This window comes from Alnus glutinosa, chromosome 11, assembly GCF_958979055.1.
Source record: "Alnus glutinosa chromosome 11, dhAlnGlut1.1, whole genome shotgun sequence".
In the NCBI taxonomy this organism is placed as follows: Eukaryota; Viridiplantae; Streptophyta; class Magnoliopsida; order Fagales; family Betulaceae; genus Alnus; species Alnus glutinosa.
This window is the reverse complement of record NC_084896.1, coordinates 7778400-7790936: the sequence shown is the minus strand read 5'-3', so window position 1 is coordinate 7790936 and position 12537 is coordinate 7778400. Positions and strand designations below refer to the sequence as shown.

The following is a 12537-nucleotide window of genomic DNA, read 5'->3' as shown; positions in this document are numbered from 1 at the left end:
AGCAGTTGATCGAAGAAAAGACTTGAGGGAAGTAAGAAAACAACATGTCAAGAAAACGTTAACAAACACCCATATATGTTCTTGTTTTCTAGCGGATAAAGACAGAAAACACCCCAAGAAAGCGTTGACAATTACATAATAAGGTCTGATGGTTGGCTGGTACAGTTGAAAAAGATCATTATCATCATATATATATATATATATATAACTCATAATTAAGTTATCAATATAAATAGGCACGATTGACAAAATATGAGTTCAACTACAAATTAAATGAAATACACTACATTTATAGCATTCTAAACTGAACAAAGGGCATGCAATATACGGTACTGAACGACGTAGGCCTGAACAAAGCATATTAGTAGTATACTGTTCTAGTCAAAGTTGAGATAAGTAGATGTCAAGGGTCTAAAGACATGGGCAGCCTCAGCCTCAATCAACTCCACCTGCCCTTTCAAGAGGTGCATGTACACCACCCAGTCTCCGTTCCCCGTCGGGCTTGGCATCGGCATCACATACCCGGCGTCCCCTCCCCATGGAAAATGGTACGACCCAAAACCCGGCATACCCCACCCGAAATCCACCTTACACACTGGGAACCTTTGCCCGGACGACACCACAAAAGCCGGTCCGTCTTCAGTCCCGTTACAATATATCTTTGCCAAACCGGGCACCGGCCGATGAGCCTCCACCAAATCTATGAGCCCCAAGAAATGCTCCTTTGTCACCGCACCTTCCAAGAATTCATGAACGTCATCTGCTACCCTGTCCAATGGTTCTTCATTGAGCTCGTCCACTTGCTTGGCACCGTAGGGTATGGAGAGCACATTTCCAAAGTAAGAACCCATGAGTAAAGCTTTATGTTCGTCTCCATCATCAGTCAACCTTGTCCTTCCGTCAACAACAACGCCCATCTTGGTTATGTTTTTGTTTACATTTTTAGTTATAGCCCACTTGGCAACCATCTTCCACAATAATGCACAGAAAGACTCTAGTTTGGTCCTCCGGCACCCCTTGGTGCTGGCTAGTGATTGGAGCCGGCTGAGTTGTTCGGCCGTAATGTAGTATATGCGGCTGATGAGATAATCGGAATCAGGTTGTGGATCTTTGGGAGGAGGCAGTTTGTTTACGGGGACGTACATATCGTCCAAGGAGGCATGAATGGAGCCGGGGCGTCGAGGGTTGAGTAAAGATCGGCGGAAAGATGGTGGAGTAGAGATTGGTTTAGACTGAGCCATCTCAGCCCATGAGACAAGAAACATGTTGGCCGAGTAGGCGTCTGCTACTCGGTGGTCAAACGAGCACGCCACCACCAGCCCACCACATCTGAGCTCAGTAGCCTGCAACACGTTTTCATAGATAGTAGTAGTAAATCATGTGGGGTGAAAAAACAAAATAAATTAAAACAAAACAAAACGTATGTGCCCCACCTCCTTTTTCTTTTCTTTTTGTTTTGCTTTGTTGCTCTTTTCTTCATGGCATTTTTTGTAGTTGTCTTGCGGTGGTAGTTTTGGCTCTTTTGGGTGTATAGTCATTATTTGTCTCAACTGCTAGTTTGTTTGTAGTTGTTTGCTTTTCTGCAATTTTGCAGTTGTATTCTTTAAGTGGTTTTGTTTGAGGCCTGTTGGCTTTTGGGCGTTTATTTGCTTGTAGTACAGTTTGAAGGTTTTGTGATAGGACTCGTGTGTTGTTTGTTCCCATTGCCTTGAGAGTAGCTTGTACCTTTTGGTGGGATTCTTTTGTTGTTTGGTTTATAAAGATTTTGATTCTTCCAAAAAAAAAAAGATATATATATGGCAAGAAGTAAAAAGGATCTCTGAAGTTTAGGGACACAATAGTCGTTTTGATTTCTTGTGTGTGAACATCGATCAGCCAACATTCAAACAGCTAACTTTACTTTCGGATTATCTGAGGTTGCATTAAAAACTTTTCTAACGTGGGGGATATTTGTGTTTGTTTGTCACATCAAACATATGGCCGGGATATATTTGTGAAACATAGGTATACCAAAAAAAAAAAAAAAAAAAAAAAACCAGAGGGAGATATTTGTGTTTGTGGGGGCATGCATGCACATGAAACAGATGTGGCAAACCTGGACAGCGAAGATTCCCTGCTTTTTCTCCGGTACAAGTTTGCCTTCGACGGTGTCATCAGGGTTATACAAGTTGAGGTCTTTAAGGTCAACCTCTGCAAAAGCTTCGACAAAGTCTACCCCTCGGTTGTTGCAGAGAAGCTCAGGTTCACCAACAGAGTTTTGGACCACCTCACCGGCAAACGCATAATGGGATACCAGAACTTGGGCCAAGGCCTTCTTCAGAGCCCCGGCCATGGATTCAAACGTCAGGTTGGTGGGGTTCTTGTAACAGAAAAACACACCCACGTCGACAGGGGGAAGAAGCAAGTCTAGGTTGGATAGTGGCAGCCAATGCTCTGGCAATGGAAGCAATGCAGCCACCACCTCCCTCTTCCTCACACTCACAATGAACTCTCCACCCCCTCTGGCACCCATGCTTGCTTAATTATGCTTCAAGTTTTGGAGAGAAAGTTGGGAATAATTGATATATGGGTGATGGATGGGGTAGATAGGGAGATGGGGAAGTGACATATATATATATACACACACAAAACGACATTGTTTCATATGAAGTTTTAAATGACACCGTACATCCGGCAAAAAAAAAAAAAAAATCCCAAAAAAACATCTAAAATAAACTACCAAAAAAAAAAAAAAAAAAAATGGGAAAGAGAGATCTAATGAAGGCCCGACACCTAAAAATATGCTCAAAATGACATTACATAAAAAAGAAATAAGTCCAAAATAATATTACAGTGCGATTATAACTTTAAAAAACCGCTAACAACATAAGCTAGACGGTATAGTTGCAATTATAAAAATAGAATATTTGCCTAAAGTGATTATTGTTAGTAGATAGAGATAATAACCGCTAACTACAACCATCTCTTCATCTCTAAATACCGTGGTCCATGTGATTTAATTCTCATCGTATAGTATAAGCTTGAAGTAGTTTATAATAAATGAACGATTTTACATGAATTTTCTTTGAAAATTATAATTGACCGTGGCTTCTAAAAAAAAAAAAAAAATTAATGAATTTATAACTGTAATATTTGATTCGAAATAAATGTGGAACTTTGAAGAAGATATATAATGAAGGTTGAATGAATAAATTATGATAGGTAGAACTTGGCGTATTTGCTGGTCACATGGAAAGTGGCATTTCAAGGAAAAGTTGGAGTCGGAAAAATCGTTAGAAATTGACAAGTATGAAGTACCCATTTCCGTCATTATGTTCACTACAAGAAATTCGCCCATTAGGGGCGACACTATTAGGGTCGACTCAAAGTTGACGCTAATAGTCGACTATTAGCGTCAACTTTTACAGTCGACGCTAATAGTTGACTATCAGCATCGACATTGGACACTATTTGTGTCGAACCCATAGTTGACGCTAATTGTCTAAAAAAAGTCACTATTAGCGTCGACTTTGTTGTCAACGCTAATATGTCGTTGCTAATAGCCTGGCGGGAAATTTTTCCTCGCGCGGGTTGAGTAATAGCAACGACATTGAAGTATTAGCGTCAACTTTTGTCGATGCTAATAAATCATTATCAGCGTCGACACTGGAGTCGACGCTGATGTGGTATCTAAAGAACCACATTAGCGTCGACACCAAAAGTCGACGCTGATAACCTATTTTCAGCGTCAACAACTAATAGTCGATGCTGATAATAAGTCATTAGTGTCAACTCTAGGGCCGACGCTAATAACCCTATATAAACAAATTAATATTTTTTGAAAAAATTGAAAAGTATTAGCGTCGACTTATATGTGTCGACGTTGATAATAAGTCATTAGCGTCCACTCTGGAGTCGACGCTAATGACCTTGTAAAAAAAAAAGAAAAAATTGAAAAAATTGAAAAGTATCAGCGTTGACCTAAAAGTCGACGCTAATAATTAATAGGTTATTAGCATCGACTTAGATGTGTCGACGCTGATAATAGGTCATTAGCGTCAACTCTGGGGTTGACGCTAATTACCTTGTATAACCAAAAAAAAAAAAAAAATCATATAAACCTATTAAATTTTATTTTCTTTCTTTCTTTTTTTTTTTAAAAAAAATAAAATGAAACCTATTGGGAAAAAAAAAAAAAAAAAAAAGAACTTATTTTTTATATGATTCGTAAAATTTTCCTATTTTTTTAGTTTTTAATTTTTGGGTTAAATGCCATTTCAATCTCTAAGTTTTTAATGACTTTATTTATTGATCACCATTGAATTGGTATCAATCTGAGCCTAACAACTGATAATCAATTATACGACTCACGAACGAGTGTTGACCAGATGCATGCATAATTGATCAAATTTCGGATTGGGACATGATTCTTGCACAACAATTATACAACTGTTTGCAAGAATCAAGAGACATGAGTAGGTTCTACATGGTAGGTCCTACCACATGGGTCCCATGTAGAACTCATCTCATGTTTCTTATCTCATGCACAATTGTTGTGCATGAGATATTTCTCTTCATCGAAACATTTCAGCGTGAAAGCAATGTCGTCAAATTGTCCACATTTGGTCCTTTTATAGATCATTATTGTATTTTAATTTAATAATAATTTTAAAAAATTTATATCACATTTAAAAATAAAAATTAAAAAATCTTGCAGAATAATTAATTAGTTGCAACTCCACTAAGTGTTGCAGAATAATTGTGAAAACTTAGAAAGGATGTCCTGCCATAAATTTTTAAGGTCTCATGTAATGATCAGCATTAATTATTAGGATTGATACAATGGTGATTCAGGCATAAATAGCATAATAAAAAAAGAAAAATGATTTGCTTATAATTCTCACACAATTCTCACATAATCTCTTCTCATATTGTGTGAGACTCACATAAATAAGTCTCACAAAATATAAAAAGAATTATAAAAAAAATTGTGTGGAAGAGATTATGTGAGAATCACTTCCCATGAAGAAAAGGGACACTTGTCAATGTTTATAAGAATTTTTTTTTTCCTGGTTTATGCCTGCTCTTAATTTTCCTTGAAATTAAAATATCATCTACCCGTATACTTTAAGTTATACATATCGATTCAACCTTCTTTACCTTCTTCAAACTCTCAAAATAATTTATTTTGAATCAAATATTATGGTTATGAATTCATTATTTTATTTTATTTTTTTTTGAAAAGCCATAGTCAATTATAAATTTGAAAGAAAATTCATGTTGAATCTTTCGTTTATTATACACCACTGACCACTTTAAGCGTATACTTCACACCGTGCATGCACTTGACCCAAGACCAAAAATAGTAGTCAAATATGCACCAAGTCTACATGGGACCCATGTGGTAGGACCTACCAGGTGAGACTTACTCATATCTCTTGATTCTTGCACAACAGTTATGCAACTGTTGTGCAAGAATCATGTCCCTTCGATGAATTAATGGATCTATTTCTCGGAATCCACCTCCACCATTCCCATCATAATGCCTTGGCGACCACACTAATATTTACTTTTCCCTTCCAATTTCGTATGCTTCTCTAATTGTTTCAACGTTGAATGCCCAAAATCTTCGTGCACTTGGTAGTTGATATGTCAAATCGACATGGATTATCTGCAGACAAAAAAGGGCAGAGGGGTGTTGAAAATCTAGTCCTCTTTTTCTTGGGTAACTCTATAGGCTCATAAAGTTACCTGACCTTTCTCTATATATGGTATGAAAATCCCACATGATATAAAAAATCATAACAGTTAATTTTTTGTCATCTATCGTATCAGTTATCATGTAGGAAAAATATTCTTACACATCAACATTGCATAACTTGTATATAATACAAGATACATGGAGTGAGACCCATGTGAGTAGGACCCATCACATGGGTCTCACCCCATGTATCTTGTGTTGTGTACAAGTTGTGCAATGATGTTGTACACCAATCACTTCTCTATCATGTATATATCCTGTGTTGAAACACGCTTTCTGTCTTTGAAATGTCAGCAAGGTTTACAACTATTCAACAATTTGAGGGTTTTGAAATACTTCGGTTTTATATTGAGAAGAGATGAATAGCTCACATAGAGTAAATGGTTTATAAAGATACTCATATATACTAAGTCTCACATTGCTTAGTTACTAGGTGAAATTGAGTTTTATAAGAGATTCTAGAAAAACTTCAAATTGACTAGTTATTTTGAGGTGATCATAGCACAAATATAACTAACGCTTTTCTCTAGATCGTTACATGAACGGTGTGACAAGTCTCACTTGTTAGTTTATTGAAGAAAAGGTTGTCGAGAACTACCACCAATTATGATGATTGAGATAATGTTAGCCAAAATGGGAAAGTTTTTGGTGTTTGTTGGCATTTGTCTAAGAGAAATGATTGTTATCTCAGAGAATGATATTATATTTAATAATCATTTTAATAGTACAAATACATCATTATGCTCCTAAATATTATTATGTATTTTACAGTAGCGCTATTGTAATACCCAAGTAATGTTAGAAAGGGAGAAACAAGGGAAAACTACAATTAACCTCCCTGATGTTTGCACAAATTTGTAATTCTGGTATCAATGTTTAGATTGATTCAATTGCACCCAATAAAGTTGCAAAAATTTGTAATTCACCCCCTTCCGGCCAATTGTGCCGTCTGAAGAGACGAAAGTGATTCCATGTGCCGCGCACATGCCTTTTTTGGACAAAGGTGGACAAAAATGCCTTCATTTAAATGACACCGTTTTGTCCAATATAACCCCAAAAAATTCATCAAATCCACGCCTTCTTCTCTCCTCCAACCCGTTGTGGGTTTGCTATTTGTAGGGCTGATTTGCAGTGTCAAAGCATGCACGTAGCTCCCACTTGTATCCACAAGCAATGGCAGTGATGAAGGCTTTTGCTACAAACAGATGGAGAATAGTACTGTGGTTCAGTTCAGTCATGAGAATCAACAAAAACAGAAAATGCATGCATGTGGGAGAGAAATACACGTTACGGGCTCCGTTGAAGCCGATATACACGAACCCGACGAAGAAGGAATGGGTGAGCACCGACGGCCAAGAAGAGTGTTCAACGACGCCGATTGGGGAGGAGGTACATTTCTGCAAGTTTGCAATGTAAGCAGACTAATTTATATTCGGAAAAAAAAAAAAAAAAAAAAAAAAAAAAAAAAAACAACTTTGTTCTCCCCTGTTCTACACAACATAAACAGAGGAGGAGACGTATTCTTTTGTCTGTCATCCGTGGCGTGAAGGAAGATGTAAAGAAACTCTCAAGTACGCTCAGTACTATCAAAGCTGTGCTTGAGGATGCAGAGAACAAGCAAAGGAACGATCCACAACTGAAAATAATAGATATAATGAAATTCAGATAAGCAACTACCACTGAGGAAGAAATCAGACGAAATCGGAGGACTAGGAATACAACACATTTTTTCTCTATCGTCGTCTCCCTTGGCACTGTCTCCTTCATGTCGTGTATAGCTGCTAAGCTAAAGAGAACAAAGGTAGCCCTTTAATAACAAGTTATTGGTTTGGTTTGTGAAGCACGTACGTGTTTAGAGTAATTAAGAAGACCTTATATAAGTCGTGGTATTTCAAAGAGGAGAGAAAAAGCATGTCTTTTTCTAGCTTCCGCAGAGAAGGTTGCCAAGCAAGAACATGATGAAGGGAGCAGATTGCTAAACCTCTGTGATTTCTTATCCTCCAGGACAGGAAGTTCAGAAGTGGTGCTCAGTGCATAGTGTTGATGCAAGCCCTTGCAACTCGCCATGAATGCCCCATCGAGCTTCTTAAAATAAATGCGGTTGGAACATCATCAAAACAGGAAATTGAGGAGATAAGGAAAGGATTCACCCGTTTTGCTGAGCATGGATCAGAGTGATCCCAATAGGATGACAATGGAAGATACATACCTGAGCCAGCAGATAAGAAACATAATATATGTGTGGTGGTTGGCGCACGTGAAGACCCTACAGGGGCAGTTGGACTTGGTGTTTTGTGTGAAATTTAGTCCGCAGTTGAACCTGATCGTGTTAGGGTCTTTCGATGAGAGGATTTGGATATGGGAGGTAAAGACCGGGAGGTGCCTCCACGCAATCTATGCCCACTCCATGCCTGTCATGTCCGTGAGCTTCAACCGAGACGACTCGCTTATCGTCTTCGCCAGCCATGACGGCACGTGCAAGATCTGGGACTCCTCCACGGCCACGTGAAGAGAGGAGGACAGCTCTGAGGAGGGACACGTGTCCTAGGTTCATATCCTATGGTTTGGGGAGACGTAAATTGTTTTGATGAATTTTCTTGGGTTATATTGGACAAAACGGTGCCGTTTAAATGAGGGCATTTTTGTCCACCTTTGTCCAAAAAAGGCATGTGTGCAGCACGTGAGGTTACTTCAGTCTCTTCATATGGTACAATTGGACGGAAGGGAGTGGATTGCAAATTTTTGCAACTTTCTTAGGTGCAATTGAAGCAATCTAAACATTGATACCATGATTGCAAATTGGTGTAAACATCAGAGGGGTAAATTGTAGTTTTTCCGAGAAACAAAGTTGCCTAACAACCTAGTGGTTTAGTGGGATTACACACCTATAAGAAGAATATATAAATTATTAGTAACCTTAAGTTAAGTGAGTATCACTTAGCAAATTCCTGAGGGTAGGTAAGAGTATAAATTCACTGATTGATCTGTTATGATATGTTACGTTCTGCATTGCTATGTGCTTAAAATATGTTGATTTTAACTGATGTTATGCTTATGATGTTATAAACTGTTTTAATCCTTCATAATATGAAATGTGGAGTTAATTATGTAGTAAGAAAATATAAAGAAAAATAATTATATTTTATTAAAAAGTACCAAATTTTCTATCACAAGGTTTACCATTTGGCCATATTTTTATTGAAATTTCTTTGTAAAAACCCTGCATATATGGTTGTCTAATAAACTAAGATAGATTTTCTAAACCACATAGGGCTTAAATTATAAATGGTTAGTTTGCTTGAACATGCTGAATTGTGGACTAACATTTCACTTATAATTTTTATAGATGTGGTTGAGGAGGAGGAAGAAGATGTGAACCTGTATGAGAGTCCAATCTATGATGATTAGTGGGGCTGACGGGAAGCCTTAATTTTTTGAAAGGATGACTTACTTAAAGTCAATTGTGAAAATACTAGTATTTGATATTTGTATTTTAGTATGCCACTTATGGCAACTTATGATATACTATGCGTTATTCATAACTTTTGTGAGATATGTTAGATGGTGCCTGTGGCAATTTTGGAAACTAAGTCATTATATATATATAGTTATATTAGATGCTATGATACAATTATATTTTTGAGGAATATACTAATCGTTAAAAAAAAAAAAACAAAAAAAAATCCATTTTACTTGTATGTAGTAGTGTCAATGTGAGTTTAGATAATTCCACTTACGGATTGCTCCAAATAATAGTTCCTAATAAATATGTCCATTGACCAATGTCCCATTAAAATTATAAAGGTCCCAATAATTTCAAGGTTTGAATTATAGGTTATATTAATTCATTTTTTGCTATCTTTTCTTTCGAAGTATACTACTAACATTGAAATTAAACTATGTAACCCGCCATGCACACTCATTAAACCAACAGTCATTCACTAGCACAGTATACCTTTTTCACATGCTAAAATAGCAACTCATCAGAACAAGCTAGCTAGCACAAAGTTGTCTCCCATCAAGAATAACTATTCGACACAAGATTCAACTTCTAAATGAATAGATTACTTTCAAGAAAAGTTTAAGAACCATTTACCTTCTTGTTCTCCCTCTCTCGAGCCCGTTGCACAGCCCCTTTAGAGTCCCGGCCGCTTTCTATTCTTTTCTGAGGACGGACAAAACGGGTTTGTGGGTCGACCCGTTTACGACCCGTGACCCGTTTAAGCTAGACCCAAACACGATACGGCACGACAATTTCACGGGTCACCCGACACGACCCGTGAAACCTGTTTCGCATAATGGGTTGTATCGGGTTTAAACAACCCGACAAGACCCGTTTGACCCATTTAGCTTAGAAATGATTTTTTTTTTTTTTTTGTATTTAAATGAAATAATAATAGTTTTAGCAATTCATCTCTAGAAATTAAACTCCTAGTAGGCTAGCACCAAATCACTTAATATGCATAATTGTCTAATCAAATAATAATAATAATAAAAAAAAACTACATCATTATTACAAACTTACTATATATGCTGAACTTTTAAGCCTAGGTTATTAGGGGAAAAAAATGGCACATTACTGGTACACAGATTTGCTAGACTTTGCTATATATGCTGAACTTGCAAACAGATTTTTGAGTCAATAAAAATATATCTCTAGATCTTGTTTTCTAGCATCAAAATTAATTGTTAACAACAAAGCATGTACTCATCTATAGTACCGGCAATGTGCTTTCTTAACACTTCTCTGCAGGGGCAATGAAAAACAACGAGAAAATTACAATGTTTTTTCACCAATAGTCGTTAATGTCAATACAGGAACTAATAAATAAATTAATTAATTAAAAAAAATAATCGTGTCTCGCAGGTCACCTACAAGTACGTAACTCGTGACATGACCTGATAGATTGAACTAAACGGGCCGACTCGTTTATAACCCAAACCCGTTTAAGGTAAACTCAAACTCGTTAATTTCGTGTCGTGTTCGTATCAAATTGTCGAATCATGTCAAAATAGCCGGTCCTACTTTTCTCCTCCTCGATAGCTGAAGGCTCCCTTCAATGGTCTCTACATTCCAGATTCCACGAAACACACACTCTCCCTTCTCTCTCTTTTGATTCGGTTGCCAAGGGAAGATGAGAGCACATGACTCTCCTAGACCAATCATGAGTTAACACCTCCAAGCCTAAAATCAACTCCTCTCACATGCGTGATGCCAACTAGCTTCAATAGGTGTCTATCAAGGAGAGTTAAGCAACCCACAATTTGACCCCTAGGCCCTTAGTTGTCACCCATCTAACAACAACGTCATGTTACACTTACAGCACATTAGTTTAAGTTGGTGTTTTGCTGTCCCTCCTTTGGTCTCTCCACTCTCCAGCTAGCATATGTGTTTCCTTTGACAACATCTATACCTTTTGTAGCTAAAATCTTATCCTTTTACCTTAAAATGTGGCCATAAAAATTCGAGGTAATATCCTCAATAGACCCCAGAGTAATGCTACATATCATCCATTTGTCCTCATTTTATTCTCCTAAAATTGATGTGGCTCTTGAAATCACCATTGAATCAAAATCCAATAATGATCTATAAAAAATTCAATGATGATTTCAAGAGCCACATCAATTTTAGGAGAATAAAATGAGGACAAATGGATGATATGTAGCATTACTCTGGACGTAAACCTTTGGGTGGCAACATATCCAAAAATCGTGGCCTAATGTGATTAATTACTAACCCACTAAAATAATTCTATAAATTTCGAGTCTCGTAACTGTTTGACAGCTTGCCCTTAATTTTAAGCTTGGAAAAATCATAACTCTTTCAATTTAACTTCAAATGACTCGAAATTTTTCTCATCCAAAAATGACAGCAAACCCAGAATTTTTTGATCATACCCTCAAAGTCCCCGGCAAACGGACCGAAATTTTTGCTTTGACGATTGCGCCTTCTAAAAATCATAACACCCTCCTCCACAAGTATCCAAAAATCATGAAACTATTTTTAAAATCTTTATATCTCGTTATTCTATAATAAGTTAGAACAGTTTCATTTATTGTCACCTATTGAATTATATATCGGCGTCCAAAACGGTGTGGCTTCTCTTGCTTTGACTCTCTTATATATGTTTTTAGTTAGCCATTTCTCATCATCTTCCAAATTAAGTTCATCTATCCAAACTCCATATAAATCTTAGCAAAATGTAAAATGTAACGGCCACTCCCAACAATATAATATTATTTGTTTTTGACTCTTTCAAAATAGATTTATCATAAAGTCACCCATCCTAATACTATTTTCGCATAAGCATAGGTAACGTACTACGGAGTTTTAATAGGTTCATGACAATCACGATTTTAAAACGTGTTGTGTCAAAAATAGTGTAAATATACATATAAGGACATCTTCATTCCCATACCCAAACTATATGAGATGCCAAAATCACCCGATCTTAAAACTCAGCTCAACTCAATATAAGTAGTGAGGCGGAAACCTTCTTTGGAGCATGCGAGTTGGCCAACATATGCGCTCTTGTTAAATGGTACGTCAAGAAGCTCCGAAGGTTTGGTAGCAAGTATACACTGAGGGATTGTGGTATTGTCTGTTGGGGGCCGGGATCATACTCGAAAACTGCATGCAACAACAATGTTGTCATCATAGAAACAAACGCTATACTATATCTCGTATAGTTATTAAGAATATATGCTGATCTTGTTATTATTTCGACGTAAAATATTTTTCATTAAAAAATATTTCCAACAATAATCAAATTTTTTCGACGCTTGGCTTATACGAA

At 37.0% G+C, this 12537-nt stretch overlaps 1 protein-coding gene across 1 annotated transcript; it reads right to left on the bottom strand.

Moving 5' to 3' along the window:
* Positions 1-250: 250 nt before the first annotated feature.
* Positions 251-2520, bottom strand: LOC133882716 (coniferyl alcohol acyltransferase-like). The gene is made up of 2 exons (XM_062321928.1): positions 2096-2520; positions 251-1343 (listed from the first exon to the last, which is right to left on the bottom strand). The coding sequence occupies exons 1-2, from the start codon at positions 2510-2512 to the stop codon at positions 378-380; spliced, it is 1383 nt and encodes a 460-aa protein (XP_062177912.1). The 5' UTR covers positions 2513-2520; the 3' UTR covers positions 251-377.
* Between the last annotated feature and the right edge of the window lie 10017 nt (positions 2521-12537).